General features: G+C 41.7%; 1 protein-coding gene across 1 annotated transcript in view; it reads right to left on the bottom strand.

The window, feature by feature from the left end:
- FLT3 (fms-related tyrosine kinase 3) overlaps nucleotides 1-23,545 on the bottom strand; it is a 35,472-nt gene that overhangs the window by 5,514 nt on the left and 6,413 nt on the right. The window contains exons 3-16 of the mRNA XM_010288818.1: nucleotides 23,202-23,404; nucleotides 22,316-22,431; nucleotides 19,885-20,002; nucleotides 18,763-18,899; nucleotides 18,015-18,154; nucleotides 17,780-17,933; nucleotides 12,923-13,088; nucleotides 8,819-8,925; nucleotides 7,582-7,693; nucleotides 5,036-5,214; nucleotides 3,454-3,566; nucleotides 3,217-3,349; nucleotides 3,023-3,127; nucleotides 1,604-1,714 (exon numbers count right to left, since the gene is read on the bottom strand). Of these exons, the coding sequence (XP_010287120.1) occupies nucleotides 1,604-1,714; nucleotides 3,023-3,127; nucleotides 3,217-3,349; nucleotides 3,454-3,566; nucleotides 5,036-5,214; nucleotides 7,582-7,693; nucleotides 8,819-8,925; nucleotides 12,923-13,088; nucleotides 17,780-17,933; nucleotides 18,015-18,154; nucleotides 18,763-18,899; nucleotides 19,885-20,002; nucleotides 22,316-22,431; nucleotides 23,202-23,404 (1,894 nt within the window). The remainder of the gene's footprint in view (nucleotides 1-1,603; nucleotides 1,715-3,022; nucleotides 3,128-3,216; nucleotides 3,350-3,453; nucleotides 3,567-5,035; nucleotides 5,215-7,581; nucleotides 7,694-8,818; nucleotides 8,926-12,922; nucleotides 13,089-17,779; nucleotides 17,934-18,014; nucleotides 18,155-18,762; nucleotides 18,900-19,884; nucleotides 20,003-22,315; nucleotides 22,432-23,201; nucleotides 23,405-23,545) is intronic.

A 23,545-nucleotide genomic window follows, 5' to 3' on the forward strand; every position in this document is an offset into this window, starting at 1 on the left:
AATATCCCTTTTTGTCTCCCCATGAAGACCACCTGAAACCCAAGCGTGGGTTTCAGGTGGTCTTCATGGGGACCATATAGGAGGACCTATAGGAGGGAAAGACCTTGCAAGGGTATGTGTCTGAGTGGAGCACTGGTCAGGCCACTTTCTCAAGAAAGGAAAAATACCTCCAATTCTTGACCAGGCAGGCTCAGAGGAAAGCCATGACAAGCCAGCAGGAGCAGAGTGAGTTGCCCAGGGAGAGCTCAGAGTGGTCACACATCACCCCTGCAAAGTCTTAACACTGGCGTCACCACTTCTGGCTCAGAAAGGCTGAATATGAATTTGAGGATGCTTCTGCCAGAAGTCCCATGTCAAGCAAGGCAGGGCACACTGGAAAAAGCCTGTAAAGTCTCGAAGACGATGGATGTGAAACTCCTGAGAGCCATGTAAATGCTTCTGAACATGGGACTTGGATAAGGCTGGAAGTGTCCCTGACCTACCTGGCCAGACTAAGCAGGTCTTCCCTGCAGCTCTCCTGCCTACACCATCACATCTTGCTGAATTTTCCAGAAGGCAGTGGCAGCCTGTATAGTTTCAAATCAACTAACGCAACCAACAATGATCTATCGCTTTCCTCTTATGCTTCAAATGCCTTTGCACAACACTATTGTTGTTGATGCAAACTGGGAAAACAAGAGTTAACTGTTATCTTTGGTCTTTCTGACTCAATAAATATCCGTGGCAGAAAATCTGTCACGGCTTTCAGTGGCAGGTGTTACAATTCATGATACGGGCAAACACTGGGTAAACCCCTGCCCTTGCCCCCGAGGTGGTCTGTTCTTTAGGGTCTCTCCACCCGCTCTTGTTCACTGCTGGACTGGCCAGAGAGGGAGTTCTTGGGACAAGAATATCCATGTACGTTGCCTCAATGATATGACAAGTCACACAATAATTAATTAGTGATAATATTTTGCCACTTTTATCTTAGCCCATCTTTGCTTAGTTCTTTCCATCTTGCTGTCTCCCTTTTCTTTATTCACTTTTGTCCTCTTCTTACTTCCCCCTCCCCCTGCTCTCTTTCAATGTACTTTCTTTCCTGTCTAGCCTTAGGTAATATTTCCATTTCTTTCTACAACTTCACTGTTTGGTGAGCAGTATGATTTAAAAAAAATACATCAATTACACTTTTTTATGTGAACAGAATCATGTGGAATCAGAAGTATCTTACACCAGTTAAGTTTTTCCTTTTTTCTTAATAAACTGGCCCATATCAGTGCCATCACCACTGTAACGGGAAAACCTCTTCTAAAGAAGGGCTGTTGTATCACTTCATGCAAGTACAGTTAGAAAGGACCCATTTCTGTACACATGCATGGCCTTAACTTTGCTTTCATTTCATCTTCACCTTGTTTTGGGCCAGCATAGAACAGCAAAAATGGTTGAGCAAAGATGGGATTGAGGGCTGAAGAGAGGAACAGCAGCCTGAAGAACAGATGATTAATTATGGCTTGGACATTTTCAGTACTGCTTTCAACAATCAATTTTTGACACTTCTTTTCTGTTCAGGAGCCCTCGTTAGTCTGGAGGTTTTAACTGGTACCTTTCCACAATTGCAAGTTACCTGACACAGTACAAGCTCCTAGTAGGTTCACAATATTTTCATGGCTTCCAATGTGAGTCATCATTTTCAGCTCACACATTAGAGCATCTTTTTCTGAAGCATCAGGTTTTTCTGTAGAAGTAATTATACAAATTTGGAAATCTCCAGCAAAGAAATAAAAACATAAATGTTTGCAATGCTTTGTCACACGCAAGTCTTCATTTCAAATTAATTGGACTGACAGTACATTTGGGAACATCCTAAAAAATCATTGTACAGTATAAAAAGTTTTAGCCAAAGGTGGAAGATGAATGCGTGTGTGAGTGTGGATCATTTGAATGCTTGGAAAAGCAGTTATAAAATGTTATTTTTTGTTATTCTTGAGGTGGCAAGGAATGGCAGCAGTGTATTAAGGTGTTCACAAGCACAGCAAAAATGGCAGTCAACCCTGTTGGAGAGAAATGCTAAGAGAAAAAAAAGTCTTAACAGCCATATAGGGCACAACCAGTTTACAATCAAATACAAGGATACCCTGTGGTTCTGTAATAGCTTTAGGCTTGTTTTTCAGCAAGCATTTGGTTCTCATGATCTCAATGAACTGGGGACGTGGACCAAAATGATCAAGATGAACTTCCATAAAGATAACTGCAAGGGAGTGGACCAAGGAAGCGTAAAGCTGATGCATGTGTGCAAAAAAAGAAATGCAAAAAACAGCTGTATGGCAGAGCTGGCAGGAAGGGACTGTGTGGGCACACAGGTGAGCAGGGTGCTGATGCTGCTGCCAACGTGAAGCTCATTCCGTTATGTATCAACAGGGTTGTGGTATTTCGGATCCAGTGAGGCAGCCCTCCTCCTCTGCGGAAGGCTCGCTTCTGGACACTACTTTTATGAGGGGTCAAGTCAGTTTGGAGAGGCCAGAGCAAAGGAGGATTAGAGGTTTAAGAAGCCTGACAGATAAGAAGAGATGGAAAGAAATTGCTTTGTGTCATCAAGAAAAAAAGACTACAGGAAGATGTGCTGGAAGTTTTGCAAACAAGCTAGCATAGATGCAGGAGGTGAAGGGAGTGCAACAGCACTATGAGAAAAAGGGACCTTACTCCGAAGTCCACAGAGTCACCAATGGGACTAGTGGGCTAATCTGCACTATGAATTTGCATTCATCCTCTTTAGAGTGGAGCAGCTCCATCCTTCCCCACACAACACGGACCTATGGCGTGTAGGACAAAATGCAACATGCTGCAGGAAGAAGGCACTTCAGCAATACATCTCCAAACTGAAACAGGATTTTGAAAGCATTTTGAAAGCATTTTGAAACCAAGCATTTGTGAGGTGTAGCTGCTAAAAGTCTGTATATAAAGGGATTTTTTTCCAACACCACTTCTGCTTTGGAGCCACCAGAATACATTATGGCTTGTGAAAGGCACCCAGAGTTTATCGTACCTTTTAGCATTTTGACTGCGACCTGGACTGAATCTCCTGCACTGCTAATTCCATAAGCTGTTGCATTCACTACTTTCCCAAAAGCCCCAGAACCGAGGACCTGTCCTACAAGACACAATATGCCAATATTATTTGCAGCTGGTACAGCACAGGCTACTACTCCAGCACTATGATTTGCCTTGTGGACTGCTCACCAAATTCCAGATTTTCCCTGGGAAATTCCCATTTGAGGTCATATTCGAATTCTGTGAAGTCGATGTAGATGTACTCGTTATCCGATGGGCCTATCATCTGTATCATTTGCAACTGGCTTTCATATCTAAATTGCTTTGGAAGGAAAAAAACCAAAAAAGTGGAATAAGTCTTAGAGAAGAAGAAACGGCTTGGTAGGAATAAAAGAAGAAGGGGCAGGTATTTATGTTTGCTTTTACCTTTTTGTATTTATGAAAAACGAATACAAACAAAAAAGTGATCAATAGGAGGAGAAATCCAATAGAGACATAGAATGCAGCATTGTCCGGGGGCGAAGAAACAGCTCCTGCAACTTTAAGAGATACATATTACTACCCACTGAATCAGAGCTTGTGTGTACAGCTAAAGGTGCAAGGAGTTCTTGGTCAGTTCTGCCAGTCCTCTCATGCCTGAGCCTCTTCTGCACAGGGAAGGAGATGGAGCCACGTGTAAAGCAGCTGGGCAGGTGGCCTTAAATGCTGGGTAATTCTGACAGCTGTTTTCATTTAGAAAAAATGCTACACCATTTAATAAATCTAACTGCACGGAGGTGTTGGTGTGATCCATGGATTGGACATCGAGACCACAAACAGGAATAAGCAATTCCTCTTCTCATCGTGTCTCCCTCTTCTCACCCTGTGCCTTCCCCTACGCAACATACGTTAGGTACCAAAGCACCAGTTATCAGCAGATGGACTGTACGAAACCTGCTTGGAGTGGATTGACTGTACACAACCTGCTCGGAGCATTGCTCTGCTGCTCAGCCAAGACTGCTCTTAACAAGCCAGGGCCATACTATAAGGCGTCTGTGGGTAGGTAAGTGTTATGTGAGACCTGTCCTCATATTCCGGTAGTTTCTAAGAGTGTAAGTATTATGCTTACTTTCTACTGTAATTTCAAGATAAATGCTCAAACTCTATCAGTGATCACATCTTCTGCTGGCTGTAGTCAAAAGCACCAAACAGCTTATTTATCCATGACAAAGGAAATCTCTGTATGGGAAATATCTGGATGCTTCAAAACAGTTCCCAGGTGCCACAGCATGTTCCCTGTAATTGAAATATTTTTCCCTATGGGATGTGTATGATGTTACAAGTATAAAGTGAATGGGCAAATAATCATATTGATTTTCTTGTTCAACAAGGAAAGAATCCCTCGTGTCCCTTACAAGAAGAGAGATCGTACAGTGGTTCCCAAACCAGGGCTTAGTCTTCTGCCACCTGCCTACAGCAGTTTAAGAATGCCTCTCTCCCCATATTCACTCCTGCTTCCCAGACAGGGACTGACTCCTGAGTAGGTCTGTTGGCTCAGTTATGCTCTTGCTCAGATGTGCAATAACCTCCATGGGGTGAGAAGAGCTCCCATGGGCATTTCTGGCAGCACCACAGTGACCTCCAGGAGAGGAACAAGAGCCAACATCTGCCACCAGCTACCAGAGTGGCTTCAGTTCTTCCCAAAGTTGATGCCTCCAGGTTTCAGGTAGAGATTACTAAAAGGAAATAAAATAGCAGACCACAACATTGCCATGGCTCCGTCCTGCACCTCCTACTCATGTGAAATTTCTGCTCATTTTAATGAGGGAGGCCTCTGCTTTGGGACCAGAGAAGAGAGACATATGTCTCCCATTCACCGATCATTTCCCACGTTGTATACACAGAGTGCTTGTGTTTTACCTGCGATGCTCTTGTACAGTCAGCCATTTAGCCAGATTAAAAATACTGTAAGTTTTACCATGCCAGCTTTAATTGAGAAAACCTGTGCTAAAGCACTAGCTTAGGGTACCTGACGGGTTAATGAGACTCCTTTTGCAGGCTGAGCCGGCAGAATTGTTTGCACAGCACTCAATGGAGAAGGTGGTTGTTGTCTCCTTTACATGTAAAGTACTGCTTGAAATCCATGACCCCATGGATCTCCTCTGTGGCAAGAAGTTGTGAATCCCCCCAGTGATTTCTTCTGTACAGCTGAAAAAGAAAGGAGACTAGTTCTGATTTTTGGCTGACAGTGGCATTTTCCAAGGGAGAAGGTGGGATGTTTCAAAACGTGTCTTATGCCTGTGTTGGAAGGGAGGGAGGGATAGATGGGCTTGATTTTTGGTGATAGACATAGCAGGGTCAGCAGGAGGTGAACCGGGCTCCCTACCTCCTACACTGGGCTCACTCCCACGCTCCACCACTGCCCTGGTAGGGCAACTGCACCCTGTGACCTTCCGGACCCCCACCAATTTCACAGCTGACACAACCCCCGCCTACCATATCTGTTCCTACTGGTTTCACCTTTACCTCAAACACTCAAACCACTGAGCAGCTCCAAATGAGCCGTTACTAAAGCAATAAATACAAAATGAACCCACAGTAAAAGTTCTAACTCCTTTCCCCGAAGGTATGTGATTTCAGCCACAAAGTTTCTCTCACTCAAGATGGAGAGCATCCACCCTGTATTAATGACTTATTCAAGACCTGTTATGTAGAAAGAGGGGATATTATAATCATGGGAAAGGAAGCCCACACAGATAATTTTGACGTTTAGCTTTTTCTGTCATTCATCAACTTACTGCCTAATTTACTGTCCACATAAATAAATGAAGAGGTAAGTAAATAAATAAAATTTATTCATCTCTACACATAGTACTAGCTTCTACATGTGGAAGTTCCCAAGAAAAGAAATGTCACAACATTTTCTTTCCAGAAATCTGTTTTAAGGAGTATTTTAAACTCACTAGCTGGATGTTTTCTTTCCTTTTCCATTTCTGTACAAACAAATTGATGCTAGGCAGCTCTTCAGAGGTATGGATGAGAAAATAGTCTAGATAATTTTCTTTATACTTAGTTAAAATATTACAGCTTTGTACAGGCTCAAGGAATGGGCCTATGTGAACCCTATGAGGTTCAACAAGGCCAAGTGCAGGGTCCTGCATCTGGTCGATGCAACCCCTGGTATCAGTACAGGCTGGGGGATGAAGGGATTGAGAGCAGCCCTGCCAAGAAGGACTTGGGGGTACTGGTGGATGAAAAGCTGGACATGAGCCAGCAATGTGCACTCGCAGCCCAGAAGGCCAACTGTATCCTGGGCTGCATGAAAAGCAGTGTGGCCAGCAGGTCGAGGGAGGTGATTCTGCCCCTCTACTCTGCTCTGGGGAGACCCCACCAGGAGTACTGCATCCAGCTCTGGAGCCCTCAGCACGGGAAAGACATGGACCTGTTGGAGCGGGTCCAGAGGAGGCCACAGAAATGATGAGAGGGATGGAACACCTCTCCTGTGAGGACAGGCTGAGAGAGTTGGGGTTCCTCCTAGAGAAGAGAAGGCTCCAGGGAGACCTTATTGCAGCTTTCCAGGACTTAAAGGGGGCTTACAGGAAAGATGGGGACAGACTTTTTAGCAGGGCCTGTTGCGATAGGACAAGGGGTAATGGTTTAAACTAAAAGAGGGTAGACATAAGGACTTAGAAGGGAAGACATAAAGATTTAGACTAGACATAAGGAAGACATTTTTGACAATTGAGGTTGGTGACCCACTGGCACAGGTTGCCCAGAGAGGTGGTAGATGCCTCATCCCTGGCAACATTCAAGGTCAGGCTGGACGGGGCTCTGAGCAACCTGCTCTAGTTGAAGATGTCCCTGCTCATTGCAGGGGGATTGGACTAGATGACCTTGACAAGTCCCTTCCAACCCAAACTATTCTATGATTCTATGATTCTATCTACAGTCTCCCGAAAGATAATTTGACCTAGTACTCTTCTGCACTGTGGGATTATTATTTTTTTGGCATATCTAAAATAAAAACTGCAGAGTACATAGCTCAAAGCTGTCTCAGCTTCTCTTGAAATTTTAGGGCCTGACTCATTGCCCTAAATAAATAAAGGAAATGGAAACGCTCTCACTGACTTTACTGGAAACACCCTCATTGACTTCACTGGCTGTGGTAACAGGTCACTGTAACAGCTGTATTAACAAAAGCTTAACCAATTAATCAAGATCATATTAACCAGTGCATTCCCTGAATGCCCTCTAAGTTTGACAGGCCAAGAGAAAAACTTAGACTGGACTTCGTAACTACCTAACTATTGATATAAACCCAGTGGGGTTTATTTCAGTGTAAAGAGCCTGAGATACAGATCTTTATAGGCTTCATTTGATGCCAATAAAAAAATTGAAAACTTTCCCTAGTTTTGGTGATCTGGTTCCTCTGGAGTGGGCCACCATGCCCCCTCATACAAACAGTTGAGGGTGCATCTTACGCTTAGTTTCTTACAGGTCAGTCTTCATATAAGCAAGGATAGCTCAGATAGATATGGTCTTTGCGATGAATCAAAAAGAAGGAAAATCATTTACTTGGATGAGTTCAGTTTGGGACAGTTCCTCCAAAGCCAGGATGAGGCGGGGTAACTGTCAGCGACGCAGGAGATCTGCCTAAACAACAACTGCATCGTTACTTCAGGCTTCCCTGCAGCAAGATAACACAAGACAATTTTTGTCAGCACTTCAGAGACCAAAACCCTTTACGTTTATGTGGCAATGTACATCTGCCAAGATCAAGATCTGCTTCTGTGTTTTCAAAATAACCCACCCACATGTCACTGTGAGAGCTGGGTGCAGCCCTCAGTCCTCCTCCTTCCTCCAGTCCCACCCCTCGGTTCTGTGGGACACCAGTGTGGGCAAGGGGAGCAGCCACTTTGTACAGGCCAAAACAGTGGCAGAGCCGAAATCAGAAGTCTTGACTTCTGCTTTTCTGTCTCGGAGCAAGCAGTCGGCCCTAGGACTCCACTGACACCCCAGTTCTGGGGGTCCGGCTCATACAAAATGTGCACAGAGGATCCCTGTATAAATAATATATAACAAATAATGATCCCTCACCTAGAGCAAGGGTGAGATGCTGCAGTCAACGTGGCAGAACTGAGATAACCGAGAGCATCAGGCAGGACTGCGCGTGTGCGAGTCATGGGCAGGGGCGCAGGAGGTGGTGCAGCCCTAACATATGTGTCACATCCCAAGGGATCGCCAGACTAACTGCATTAACTCACAAATGCCGTTAGGAAAAAAGTGACATAAACATGCCACAGAAAGCTAACAGCTAATGAGGATAAGTGTTTCCTTTCACTGTGTATCTCACGTGGTCTCTACAACAGTCACATATATTCCGGCTCTGTAGAGTTAGAATACAGTCACTGTATTTTACAGAGCTCTTAGGCTTTGCAGTTTTCTTGAGAAGTATTAATTTTTTCAGTATATGACTAATTTCTCATAATCTGTCCTCTCTGTTTATGGCAGACTAAAAGGAAGAGAAAAAAATTAATAACTTCCTCCTCCTTCCTCTGTTCTCCATCCCCGACCAACACAAGAAACATGACCCACAGGCAGCTGGCATCCTTCATCCAGTGCCTGGATTTCAGTTGTGCAGTGCAGTGTGAAGAGAAGCACATTTTTGTCTTGTGTTCCTCCATTTTTAACAATACATCTATGTAAATTAAAAGGGGAATACCAAGGCAAAAGCAACATATTAGCTCCATTTATATCAGTGGCAAAATCCCAGACTTTGCCAAATCTTCACATGGATTGTTTTCTCACTTACTTCTCACATACAGAGTGAATTTTTTTGTCATGACCGTATCATCATTTTCGGCATAGAATACATATATCCCAGTCTGGTGCTGATGGTTGCAGAACTTTGATGAAATGCTGTGGAGCAAAGAAAAGACAGGAAAAGGACAAAAGACTGACTTGAAAAAGATTTTAAATGTAGTCAAGACTCATATACATGTCTGAAATGAGTCAGCACCTTCTAATGAGGAACCAAGACTAAATTGTTTTTCATTAGAGAATATGAACTCCAGAATGTAACAGTTTTGATAAGAGGATATTTTTTTCCTGCAGTATTGATTTCATTCTGCAATTTTCCTCATAGTTCCTGAACTGCATCTGGGCTGTCAGGCTACGATTTTGTTACCAATCCACTGGAAGACAAGGCATATAACACATCCTGGCACAGATGCTAAGATCAGCAACAGATCAAACTCTCTACTCTCCAAAGGATTTTGATGGGAGTTTCTAGTTGATACAATAAACCGTATTAAGGAAATAGCAATGAGACAGGTAGGATCATATGAGAGAAACCCCTCCAGATTGAAAGATCTGACGGAAAATCAGAAATGAGATCATCATCAGAAGTTCAATGTCAATGAGATAAAGCACCAACCATCAATATATTTGTGCAGGAGGAAGGGCAGCCTTCTACTAATCCCTATGGCCTTTGGCCCAATGTGTAGCAGCAAACCAAGACCCAAACCATGCAGGAAATGGCTTGTGACAATGGAAATGGTGAGTGAGGGCTCTAACAAGTCCCTGGGCAGGACCTAACAACAGAGGACTGCAGAGACTTAAAGATTCTTGCACGACTGGCCTGTTGAATCACCGGTTTATGGGACATGGGAAGAGGCAGGGAGAAAGGAATAAAATCTCTTACAGAGATGGCATCCTATCTGTCCTTTTGATTAGGTTATTGTTGTCAGGATGGTTGCCATATTTAAATGGCAGCTGTTGCAATTTACCAACGTTAGAAGAGTGCTTTCGAAAATCTCATGTTATGTTCAGTTGCTGGCATTTTGGTGGCAGATGTTTTGGCTGATTGCTGAAGGATAACCAGGTAGGAGGCCCCCAACTCAATTTTAGTGGTAAAGGCAAGCAGGCATATCAGGGAGTTTGAAGCAGACAGAAAAAACAGACAGTCCATAACAGCAATTTGCAAAGTAAGAGAAAGCAGTAATGAGCTTGAAATCTAGAGAACTAAAACCAGGGTATTTCTCATTATGTAAGATACATTCAAATGAACTAAGGAATACCTTGCAATTCTAAACCAGGAAAACTCACATTGAAGCCACTGCAATTTTGCCTTGTGACTAAGGCAACACTTCCCTATAGTTATTGACTTTTGGATGTATTCATCTTAATTGGTGATCAATTAATAATACAATCACCTGTGTTGGCCTTAAAGATGTCCCTGAACTCAGGGACTTTTTAAAATCAGACCCCTTTTAAGCTGCCTCAAAATGGATACTGAAGGCAGGAGAAACTACAAATCATTTGTTGCTTTTGAAATCCTAGGTCTGAAGCATTAAACCCTAATGAAGTAATGAGAAAGTAATTAAAAAAGAGTGTCTTTGATACCTAAATATAAGGGGATGTGAGATAAATATTACAAATTTAACACAGGTCATTCTCTGTATGAGAACTTATTTGCTCTTAGGAGGGAAGTGAAAATTAGCAGTGTACTAAAACAGAGAGACGACAAAAGCAAATAGAAAATGGAAATTCTGAAGGAATCTCTGAAAACACATTAAGGGCACTGACAGGAGAGATGAATCCTTAGGACTTGAAATTAAAAGCTAAGGAAGGGAACAGAGTTAATTAATAAAATTTAATATGAGCTATAGTCAGGAGGAACAATTTGATAAGAAAATGGCAGAAATAAAAAAAAAGAGAAAAACAGGAAATGAAAAAGGATATGAAAGGAATAAAGTAGAAGTGTTGGGAGATGGGATTACACAGAAGTCTACTAAAATATGCAAAGTTAGGCTCACAACATGTTAAAGTATTGATGACCTTTTTTGTTTTGTTTCGAGAAACCTTCTGCTTTAAAATCACATTGAAGTCTGCGGTGCTACAGCTTGTAGGCAGAATCTCATGACCTCCCTACCCCTTGCTGCTTCTGGGGACTTCAAACTGAATGAAATATTTGCCCTTACTTTTTCCCTCAGGTGAAACTATCTATCCAATCTATCCAATTCAACCAAAACTGGATAGCTGTGGGGGATGTTTGTACAGAAGAATCTACTTGTCAAATTAAATAATCACCATTCATGAATTTTTCCCTCAACTATATTTTTCCATAAAAGAAACAGAATGATAAATAAGGAAAGTGTAACTGCCTAACATGAACATTAAAAAAAAAAAAAAGTATTTCACCAACAGCACAGTCAGGTGGATGGCTGAGTTACGCTTGAAGAAGCCTCCAGAGCAAGCTCCAGAGGTGCTTGGGGTGGTGAAGCATGGCCGTGGCCGTGGCCATGGCCAGCACAGGGCTGGCCACAGCTGAGCTAGCTCAGGACGCACAGCTCCAGGGATACAGGGTGGCCTTTCCCCTGTCCGGCAGGTGGTGATCAGCCCTCAGCAACCACCATGTCTGTGCTGCAAAGGCTATCTGAAGTGACTCATAAATCCCAGGCCACCAGCAGCTCCACCTTACTGATTAACAAGGGTTACCTAAGCTATTTCAAGAGTTCTCAAAATTGTTATTGTTGGCCCAGTCCATAACACATTCTTCTTATCTGGATTGAATTTACACCAGCTGTCAATCATCCAAGCAAAACTGACTCCTGCTCTTACAAGCAGTGAGAAGAGGTCCATACCAGCTGCAAAGCGTATCAGCTCAGCATTATCAGCTGGAGGGAGGTACTTATTGGGCAAGGATGAGCAAGTGCTCATGGCCATCCCTTGAGACCTCATTTCCAAAATCAGTCTTGACCACAAAGAACAGATCTGCCTAGCCCATGTCAGGCATTGCAGATTAGTCACCAACACCCACCCAAGACTATCAAAGTTTGCTGACAGCCCTCGCTTTATCAGCAGGGACAGAGTTCCTGTGGCCATTGCCAGTAGATGACAATTTACTAATCTGAACTGAGCTGTCTCTGAACCTTGTGGAGGTCTGACTCCAGCACACCATCTGATGCAGGTGAAAAGGCCAGTCTGTTGCAAAGATGACTTGACAAGCTAGTGGATAAAATCGAGTGTACCAAAACAGTAAGGAAAGAAATAATAAGAAGTGTAATCAAGGCTGTGGCACAGTTTTACGCAGATGCTAAGAGAAGTGCTAAGAATATGAGAAGGAATCAGTGCCTAGGTCCTGCTTGTTTTAAAGCTAAAACTTTAAAAGAGCAGCTTGGCTTTATTTTCACTGAGGTGAATAAAAGCTGTTACCTTGAAAGCCATAGGACTACTCTGAAAGAAACTCTGAAGGAAATTAGATAATGTTATCAAGAAATTAGAAAGCCTAGGGAATGGAGAAAACATTAGCCTTAAACAGGATTCATGCCAGAACTTCATTGTAGGAAATAACAGAAAAGGTAGATAACTAACAGGTTTATTCAAAACATGTTTTGCAGTAACGGAAGAATACATGGCCAGGGTAATGAGCAGAACGGTATGTTTCTGTGGCACAGGCAGAGCTGAACAGATCTGACGGCGGCCTGGGAAACTACAGGACCCTGGATTTGATTTAAGCAGTTTGAAAGACACTGGGAACATCATCAAGAACAGGATGACAAAAAGGGAACATGTGGAACTTGTGATCCCATATGAAAACAGCAACAGATCTGTAACTGAGAAATCATGACAGAGAGAAAGGGAATGGCAAAATGTATATAACCGAAAGGGTTGCTAGATGCATAACTTACCAAAGGGTTTATTATAACATGGAGAATAAAGTGATTCTAGACGTTATCTACATGAACTGCTGTTGAAAGCCAAAACAATGTTTGAGTGCCTTTTGTCAGCATGGCTTCATCACATGGCTTATCCACATTTTAAAAACACAAAGAGAGTACAAAACATGGACAGTAAGCAGTCCATATAAAGAGGAAACTTTATTATATCAAGTTACTCCAAAATATTCAAGTACCTGCGTCCATCCATGCTGTAACTTTGTTTACATGGAAACGTTTTTTGGGAAACTAGCCACATGCATCTAACTGGTGGGTATGCTGTAAAGTTAACTTCGAAGCAAAACTCTTCCTCACCAATTTCAAAATCTTCTTTAGAGTCGGTTATATTTATAAATCCCTTTTCTGGAAAAAAAAGATTGATATTCTATTACAAAGGCTGGATTGCTTAATGAAGGAATTTTGACATCTGTATGTTTTTCATTTTGGTTATCACAAGCAAAAAAAAGCACATGTTACATCACAAAAGGCATCCTGTTAAATCAAAATAAGATAATGCTTCAAAATAGGATTGAAATGATGTCACTGTGTTCAGCTGCAGACAAATAAGCTGAGCCTGCTGCAGTTGCATTTGGTCAGACCAGAGCCCTTCCAAAGCGGTATGACATTTCTCCCCCATCCACCCTACAGAGCCAGAAGGCCAACACTACCATTATTTATTCGGTTTGTTTTAGGTGTGTGTTCCAGATGTTAACAGCTATATCTCCTGGCTTTCCTCTAACAGGGAACAAAACCAGGTAGCACCACCAGCATAATCAGGTGTTCATAGTAGTTTTTTCTCCTTCCCTGAAATAAGCCAAAGAATTTTGCAAATGAGTCTTGTAGCTGCTCCTTTATTTCTCCATCTAAATTAGACATATTTGATGCAAGATAACAGCAACATGAAAAAGTATTTTGAAGATGTGCATGAACCATGAGCTGCTGGTACTTGCCCTGCTAGGGTGGGATTACTTTCACCTAACGGAGCTGTCTGAAGTTCAGTGACCCACCTAAGCTACTTGTTTGACCCTCTGATAAACTCTGTGGAACGAGACAGGCATGTCGAGATGTATCGCATCCTAAAATGGATGATAACAAAGATGTACTGAACTGCTTCTGGAAATATCTGTTTCTTGACACTGACTGCTGAAGGAACCGAAGTCACTTGAACAGCAGACATGTGGGACGAGGTTGTCCTAAAGGCATCAGTGGGGCTAGGATCAGCTCTGTAAAAACCACAGAATCATATACATTGGGAGAGATCTCTGGAGATGTCTAGTCCAGTTCCCGCTCAGAGCAAGTCCAACTAGATGAGGTTGCTCAGAGCCGTGTCCAGTTGAGTTTGGGTATCTCCAAGGAAGTAGACTCTACAACCTCTGGGAAACTTGTGCCAGTGTTTGCTGGCTGGCACTCAGCCACATGCTGAAAAAACTGCACTGTAGAAATATTGCTGGACTTGGTTTTTCCTTTTGAGTGTTTTTCTCCTGGTTGTAACCCTATATTCTGCTTGGCATGTTTTATCACTTTCTAGCTTACTGATTTAAAAAACATTATCTGGAAACTCCCATATAAACCACAAAAATGTCAGTATTTTGAAACAAGAAGCAATTATTTTCATGACTGTTCTCCTGCTTTTTGATATTAAAGGTTTATTGTTTTTATAAATTGGACCTTCATCTTTTGAATGATCTTTTGGACCTCATCCTTCCAGGCAGAAGGTCATCTCTGTGTGTACTGTTAAGAACCCAAGCAGCCAAGTGTAAAGGCTTTCTCCAGAGTGCACACAAGGACCTTGGAGCAGGGTATGCCATTTCTCTGGAAAACAACTCAGAAAAAGTATTTTCTTTCTTGAAGGAGAAAGAAAATAGCACATTGTTGCTTGGCTTATCATTTTTTTGGCAGGTTTAAGTGTATTTCTGCCAGAGAAACAGTGAACTCAGTGATTATTCAGTAATGACAGTGAGGTGAGACTTAATTCTTGAATCAAAGCTTTCAAAGTCTCTGCATTTATGGTATTTATTTATTTGTTGCTTTAAACCTAAGGTGTTGCAAAATAGCATCAAGATTGTGTAGTGTTAAAAATCCTTTATTCAACACTGGTGGAAACTGAGTGTAAGAAGTGCAGAAACAGAGAGCCTTGCAGCACCAGGTGTTGGCATGATCTCTGTTCTGTGGCCCAGCCACCCTGCCTGATGTGGCCAGCTACACAAGATGCGATAAGTTGGTAAACTATCAATTAGCAAAGAGCAAACCAGTGCTGTCTGGCTGCAAGGCGTCATTAGAGATTAAAAGACCACCCATCAATGTAGTTATGCTAGCAAGGCTCCCCAGGCAATGCAGTATGTGCCAACCAAATCAGTTTTCTCTTGGTTAAGTTACATCATGACCATTCCCAATGTAGCTATGGGTGCTGACTCATGAACAGTGATGGTTTAAAGGTAGAGCACTGATCATTTCAGAGTCTGCTACACTAGAACATGAACAAATGAATGAAATCTGTATCTATATGTCCTGGTTTCAGCTGGGATAGAGTTAATTTTCTTCCTTATAGCTGGTATAGTGCTGTTTTTTGGATTTAGTATGAGAATAATGTTGATAACACACTGACATTTTTAGGTGTTGCTAAGTAGTTGTAGTGCTTGTACTCAGTCAAGGACTCTTCAGCTTCCCATGCTCTGCCAGTGGGGAGGTGCACGAGAAGCTGGGAGGGGGCCCAGCCAGGACAGCTGACCCAGACTGGCCAAAAGGATATTCCCTACCATATGACGTCATGCTCACTATATAAACTGGAGCTAGCTGAGGGGTGGGAATTGCTGCTCAGGGATGGGCTATCAATCACTTGTTGCATTGTGTATCACTTCTTTTGGTATATTCCTTTATTATTATTACTACCACTATTTCCTCTTTCTTTGCTGTCCTATTAAACTGTTTTTATCTCAGCCCACGAGGTTTTTTTTCTGATTCTCTCCCTCACCCTACTTGGGGAGGGGGCAGCGCGTGAGTGGCTGCGTGGTGCCTAGTTGCCAGCTGGGGCTAAACCATGACACTGTATCACTGCTGAAATTGAACCTGGGATGCTAGCACAAATTCACACCAACAATGGTTGTCATTAATATATTAGGCTAAGAGCTGGGATGGATCAGAAGCACAGGATGTCCCTGTATAATCTTGGAGAGAGAAGCATGTCTGTTACCCAGGTATGACAACATCCCCCCACTTTAATCCACCATGTATGTAAACAAACAGATTTTTTCATCATCAAAGCCAAAGAGACCTCAGAAATTTGGTAGGTATAAGGGGTTTTAAGGAGGGTACAGACAATCATCGTACCTTGGAGTACCCCAGTCAAAAAATATTCAACTCAGAAACACAGTGTTCCAGGGACAGTGACTCAAATATCCCCAGTTAGTGTGACACATACTCAAACCTGATAGGAAGCCACTATTTCTGAACTGGGCACCAATACAAAGAAAGAAGAGGTTCTTACCCCACGTCTACACTAACCCCTCACCCCTATCTTCCTGTTTACTGAGAGCTGTGTGTAGAAAAAATGCCCAGGTATCATACTCCATTATTGTAAATGATGAGAGAACTTCCTGCTCTGTGGTAGGCAGAAGCTGAAAAGAGGATATCGCACTGGGAAAGTCATTTCTGAAGAAACTGGGGTAAGTATTCTCACTTCCTACCATTCCTAGCCTAGCTGGTGTAAACTCTGAGAGCAGCTACATCAAAGGTCAAATGTGTAGTGAGTGCTTCAGAGCGCCTTGTTCTCAGGGCTAGAGATTCCAACTCCAGGCACATCAGTCAGAAAACTACTCCCAGTGTCTACTCCAGCAGCATGGTCCTAAGTACAGCTTTCCTTTTTATGCCTTATTTCCAGATCTATGCCTATTTGTATATTATTTCCATCTGAGAAACAAGGTTTGCAGTTGAGGCTGTTCTGGACTAACTTCAACACCACTTGTGGTGTTTTAAATCAACATGTTGCCTAAGTAGAATGAGGTCTCCTTTGGTATGCTTTCGATTTTTTAAATTTTCAGGCCTTGTGTAGCTTGGTGTTAGGAGGATGGTTCCCTTCAGTGCCTGGAAAGCAGGAGACACACAGAACGAACAACAACGTTGGAGTAGTTGTCTCCCTAGTTTCAGGTTTTCCTTCAGATCCATCACAGCTGCAGCAGCACTTCTGCATGGCAGTTGCCAGCTCTATCAGCACTTGCTATTCATCATCTCTCTGGACTTACATTCTCCATTAACACAACAGTTTTCATTTGTTTTCTGCTTCAATTTCCACAGTTTTTGGAGCTAAAAGTCTTCCCCAGAAAAAAAAATTGGCAAACCTAAATGCCCACTTGTCAGTCACTCCCCCACCATAAGAGGAAACAGTTGTTTCTTGTTTGTTCTAGGTTTTGAGTGGGAGAGCCCACCATCAAGACCCTTCCAACTGTTCGATTCCTTCCTGCTGGACCCAGGTCAGGCCTGGTACAGATTTTCTATCATCTGATTTTTCTGTAGAACAGCAAAAAGCTCCTGAAGGGACCATAAAAAACAGCGGAGCAGAGGCCACGAGAACCTCTGCCTTACCTCCCCACCTCTGAAGGTGCAGCAAAGTGGAGTGGAGGTGCCGTACGTCAGTGAAGGGGGATGGAGTGGGAGAAAGTGATGAGGAGGAGGCTGAGGGCATGGCTGCGGCTTGTCAAAACCCATACTGGAGTCACAGTGGGACATTTCTGCCTCACATTAGTTGAAACCAGCCACTGGTCATTCCAGACCATGTAGACATGTGGTCATGTAGATTAGACCTCTGAACAGTGCCACTTCTGAAAGCACTGTCTTTTAATGGGAATTATTTGAAAAGCAGTATGAAGAAAAGGTTGATTATCGTCAGGCATTGGAATGACTCAGTTCAGATTAACCTCTTGGCTTTCCTGGACTGCCAGTAAGCGCAGACTATTTCCTTAGAAAAGGAGCTATAAACGTCCGCTGCACACCTGCAAGCAAAGAACTGCAAAACAACCAATCGAGGGACAAGATTAACACTGGGGTGGGGTTGGAATTACCTAAAACTGTAACCAAAGCAGTTTGATTCGGATGAACTGTAGAAGAACAGCTGTAATGTCCACTATCGCTTCTTCCTGCTGCTGAAGCAAACACATACTGGATCCGAATTGCCGAGCGATCTGTTTGGTATTCTAATCCTTCAAACAGGCGGTCCTAGTTTTCAACAGAGATTCCCATTTAATCAGTTGATAGTGCCCAATATTATCTCTTTTAATATATGCCCTATCTTCTTACCTGCTCAACAACTTTGTTTTCAAAAGATAATTTTATTCCAAATTTATAATTATGGTAAATAGCTCTGCATCTGATCAGCAATGGTTCCCCGATTTTAAGAAGTAATTCAGGCAAAGGTGCTGCTTGTCTTTCATTTAAATCTACAAAATCAAAACATAGTTACTGAAACAACTGTCACTTTGCCTGGAAAAATGCTCAGTTAGATCAACATTTTTTCTGCTAACACTGTTGGACATCCATTATTACATTGTCATGATAATTAGAATTTGGGAAAATGACTCATTAATCATGAAATTAGTAAAGTTTATGTATTTGGATGTCTCAAACAAAATTTTGTCATAATTTGTAAGATATCTATAGGGCACAGTTCAGCACAGAGCTTAGTTCAGGTCAGGTTTATTTAAAAACAACAGACAAACAAACATGGATTTATAAATTAATTTATAATTACATATAAATTTATATTTTTAAGAACAATTTGAAGAGCATTTCGCTGCAAAACAGTCCTAAAAGCATGCAGAAAAAGATAATAGATGTTTAGAAAATGTAGAAGGGCAAGACATTTTTTACAGAGACCACAGATAGCTATTAGAATTTAGGGTTTAAATGTGAGACAGAGCAATCATATTAACTGTTAGATTTGTTCCAGTGATTACAAAGAAGTAGCTTAGCCCAGAAAGCATACTCAGATGAGTACTTCAGCAGCAGGATCCAGCTAACATGTAAGTAAATCTTAGAGGGAGGTTACCTATTGTAAAGAGGCTGGTGCATTCTCTGCCCAGGTCATTAGCTGCGCAGCACCATATATAAGTTTGAAATAATTCATGTTGTACCCTCTGTATGCCATCTATTTCCCCAGTTTCTTCATGCATTTTATCAGGGCAACTGCAATTACAAGCACAATTATTCATTGACTCATTTGGTTAACCTCAAGCAAATAAATCTGATAAATCTCCAACCCACGAGAATATGCAAACAATAGAGGGAAAACTGGATCTTACATAGCTGAATAAAAGGGAACTAGGAAAGGTGAAGATAAGAAAAAAAAATGTCACAGCCAAGGCAGAAATATGAAATGAAGTGACCTGAATATGCTCAAACTAGTCCATAGACAGGTAACACTGTGACTAAAATCTGGACAAGAGTGAAATTCATAGAGGTTGATCTTTCACACCACATCTCTGAATTAAGACCCAGATCCCAAACTGCCACACTGCAGAGAAAAGCATTATTCCAGCTATTAATAGAATCAACTTTATATATTAATAGAATGGAAAAAAAAATCATTTTGCTCAGAAAATTATGGTCCCTTGTAACATCTTCCCAGGTCTAATGCATTCACATTTCAAAAAAATGGGAAAAACTGGAGGGGAACGAGATACCTTTGATTTGCTATTGTGATATCAAAATACTAAAATCTGGAATAACTTTTTTCAAGCCAAGAGCTGAAAGTTTCCAAAAGAGCACAACAGCCAAAATTGCTAAGAAAAATGCGTTGCAGCACTCCAGAATTGGTTCATGCAGACAACAGGTTTTCAACCAGCATGTAGATGTGAAACCCAGCAGAGCTTGTCTACAAAACTTCTGACCCAAAAGCTCTTCTTCAGTTATCTTCCCAGCTCATGAGGCACACAAAGTCATAGAATCATGGAATAGTTGGGGTTGGAAGGGACCTTTTAAGGTCATCTAGTCCAACCCCTCTGCAGTGAGCAGGGACATCTTCAACTCTATCAGGTTGCTCAGAGCCCCATCCAACCTGACCTGGAATGTTATCAGGGGTGGGGCAAAGTAGTACAAAGCCTCCCCCTTCCTCAGAAGATGGTAAACTTTCAGTCTAGAGATTCAACGTGCATATAAACATACACCATACCTCTTTTCAGGCGTTTTGCAAAATATCCACTCCACAGAAGGCTGGGGGTAGCTCTCAGATATGCACTTGATGGTATCCGATTTGTCCCTTTTCCTGAAATAGGGTTTGCCTGGTTTCTCTGTTAAAAATCATGCAAACATTTAAGAATGCTGAAATAATTTTGAAACAGTGTTTTGCTCATTTCATAGCACATGAAGTTACAGGGCTGTAATTTGTTTCTGGAGGTTTCAACACTAGGAGAATAGAAAATGATTCTGCCCTAGGGATATTGTGGGTTGGTCTCACGAGCTTTTCAGCCTTGATTGCTAAATGCACAGCTTCCCCCATATCAAAGGCCTGCCTCTACACAGCAGAGGATAACCCTGAGACTGATACTGAAAAGTGATAATTTGCTGTGGTTGCCATTCATTTCACCGGGCAGGAACACAGATACCTTTCAAAATCACATCGCAAGCCTTTGGTGGAGTATCTGTTGAGACTACAAAGTTTTATGCAAAATGGGATCCTTGCAAGCTACTCAGTCAGATCAGATACATGATGGAAAAACGATGGGTGATAATGGCTTCTGATAACCAACAGACTTCTCTATCCTATATATGTAGCCTAGAGGGGAAAAGGTTCCTAGACAACTCCCAGTCCCCTGAACGCATCAGGCTCAGACTTGGGCTAAGCATAAAAATTTAGTGTATTAAAACTGCTAAAGATTTGACTCAAAATGAAAAGCACTGAGTCTGGTTTTAGGTCATCTTAACAATCAAATTATAGCTTCCACCCAGAAGAGTGACATTTTCTTTAGAGTCATACATCCATTGCCTGCAAGGTGACATGCTCAGGTGAACCTAATACTTCTGGCTTTTTAATTTCTTTCTTCATTTATCTCTTATAAGCTGGGCCTAGAAGGGCTTTTTTCACCTATAGAGATTCACATCTCAGTTGAAGGATTAACATCTAGCCTGGAGGATTTTATGAGAAGTGTAATTACGGTATTAGATTCACAGGAGCAAAGAGAATTCAATCCAAGCAATTGATATGGAAAAGATCTTTATCAAGACTGTTTCAAACTACTCTTGCTTGCACATGTAATAACATTTTTTACCTCTAAAGACTAATTGATATAGTAGAGAAGGTAATTTTTAATTAAAGATTTAATACCCTGTCCCCTCAATGAAGCTGTTAAAATTATAAATGAGACATGCAACAGGCCTTCAAATAAAACAAGGAGAGACTGGAGGTGACACTTCTGACACCAGAGAGAGAAAAAAATCAAACAGAAGTTTTCATTTTATTTGAACAGAAGTTCAAATAAAGAAGGAATAAAAAATATTGATTAGTCGCAGCTTATTAAAAACAAGACAAGTAATTATGTGTGTTAATAAACCTACCTCTAGAAGGGGTTGGTCATAACTTTGCCAGTCTTTTAGCTGTTTGGATTGATGTTTCGTTTTCTTTTCTTTGAAATTTCTTTTACATTTTTAAATTTTATCTTTAAATTTGGCCCTTTCCAGAAAAAAAAAAAAAAAGGTATTTCTCTTTTGTTAAAAAAATCATGTCAATGTGGGGCTTTTTTTTTTTTTTCGGTGTTCTTGACACCCCTACTTAGAAACAGAAGTTTGAACTTTGTTGCAGCAGTTGCCTTTGCATCAGAGATATCTCTGGTGTGATCCTTGAGAAAATTCCATCAAATCTGCTTGCTCCCAGTGTGAGCCTTTTCAAAGCCTTTCAAAGACACCTTGCACATGCTCTGTCATGAGCATTTAACAGCAGTTAACATCCCAGCTTCTCACGCACCCTTGTGCTGAGCAGCTGCAGGACTGATGCTTTTTACCCTAAAACCCAATACACAAGTAAAAGCTGGCACTAAGAGGGACCTTGTCTTTCCCCTTCCCTCAGTGGTGCCTTTTTCCTGCCCACAGAACCACGGAGGGAACAGCCATGAGAAGTGCCAAGTGACCCAGTGGCAGGCACAGATGGAGAAGGGGCAGAGTGGGACAAGGCATGACTTTGGAGTGCCAGAGACCAGAAAACGAAAGGGACGTTCTGATCTGGTCCAGATAACAGCCCAGCCAGCAGCACTGAGAATAAACAGCTTAAGATGCAAGAAAATGAATCTAGCCTGTGAGCTTTGACAGCACACAAAAGCCACCCTCGATTTGTCCATTTTGGCACAGAGGAGAATGTTTCATAGGGGAGAAGATAGCTGCTGTGCATTTACATCTTTATTTGTTAATTTGCATGTTTTATTGACTAGTGAAAGCTGTCTCTCACGCGGTCTGTGGTTTTGACTTCAGCCTCTGAAGACAGCTCCAAGTCCTATGCACATCTAGGAAGATGCTTGAAATGCAGCACACAAGAGCTTCATTGCTTTGATTGAACTTGAGCCTCTTCCCTTGAATCTATTGATGGAGTGACCCCTTTCATGTGATATACTTACTTCGGATGAGAACAGGCACAACTACTGTGTAATTGGAGGTTTTACTTATGACTGAGAGGGTGTATTTTCCAGCTTGTGTTTCTTTTATTTGGGAAAAAGCCAAAGACATAACATATCTATGAAAAGGAAAATAAAACTGTATTAGTTATCTAGAAGGTGATATGCAGCAGACACAATAAAATGTTAGCTCTTTATCTCTTGCAGAAATACTTCAGAGATACTAGTATTCAGTATTTACATAACGCCCTTCAACCTGAAGGGTTTTCATCGTGTATCTTCCTACATAAGCAGCACGTAGGAACTGACAACCACAGGTACCCAAGCACACGCTTAACACTGAGCATTGGGAAGGATGGACTTTCTGAGCTTAGGACAGCTGGGGAGGTCCACAGGGAAATGCTTTACCTGCAGTCCCACCCCACATGTTTTGCAGAGCGAGGCAATAACTCATCCTCAAGGTTCCAGCCCAGGTTGGGCTGTGAGAATGAGGGTGCTGTTGCTGGTGCTCTTCCTGATCTGCAGTGTGACCCTAACAAGTCACATAATTCTGCATGCCTCAGTTTCTTTGACTATAAAATCATGATATTTGCCTCGCTTGAGCACTGCAAAGCTCAAATTGATCAATGCCAGAAAGTCCCCGGAGACCTCCATGCATGATGCTATACAAATTAAAAGAACGAGCTGATTTCAAACTATTCTTGGCTTTCAGATTCATATGTGTATATGTGTCTAAATGTGCCAGCAATGTGCTGGCTGTGCAATCTAAGAAAGATCAGAAGATTTAAAAAGATTATGCAAAACATGAAATTAAATGCAAACATAGTCACAGAAAATATTCCATTTGCATCCTTAAAGGTTCTTTGATCCAGTATATTGCTTGACTTACCGATTCTCTGAGTCCAATGAAGGTTTACAAGCTTTACTCTCTTTAAAGAACCAAACACATGAAATGATCTCTGAAATGTTCATTATCACTCTTAATTCAATATCTTCAAACACACTGACTTCCACATTTTCAGTTGGTTCATAGAGGTTCTCTGTTCCTTGAGAATTCAAATAACAACCAATATCTTTGAAAATGTTAGAAATCTGCAATGCAAGAGGACAGATTTTTATTTATTTATTAGCAATTAGCCTAATTTGCTTTTTGTCATTCAAATATTTCTAAAGGAAAAAAGCTTCTGGAAAAGCTTTCATAAATTAATAATGCCTCCTAATGCCAAAATATGA

The sequence above is a fragment of the Phaethon lepturus genome, unplaced genomic scaffold, assembly GCF_000687285.1.
Source record: "Phaethon lepturus isolate BGI_N335 unplaced genomic scaffold, ASM68728v1 scaffold47326, whole genome shotgun sequence".
NCBI classification, from domain to species: Eukaryota; Metazoa; Chordata; class Aves; order Phaethontiformes; family Phaethontidae; genus Phaethon; species Phaethon lepturus.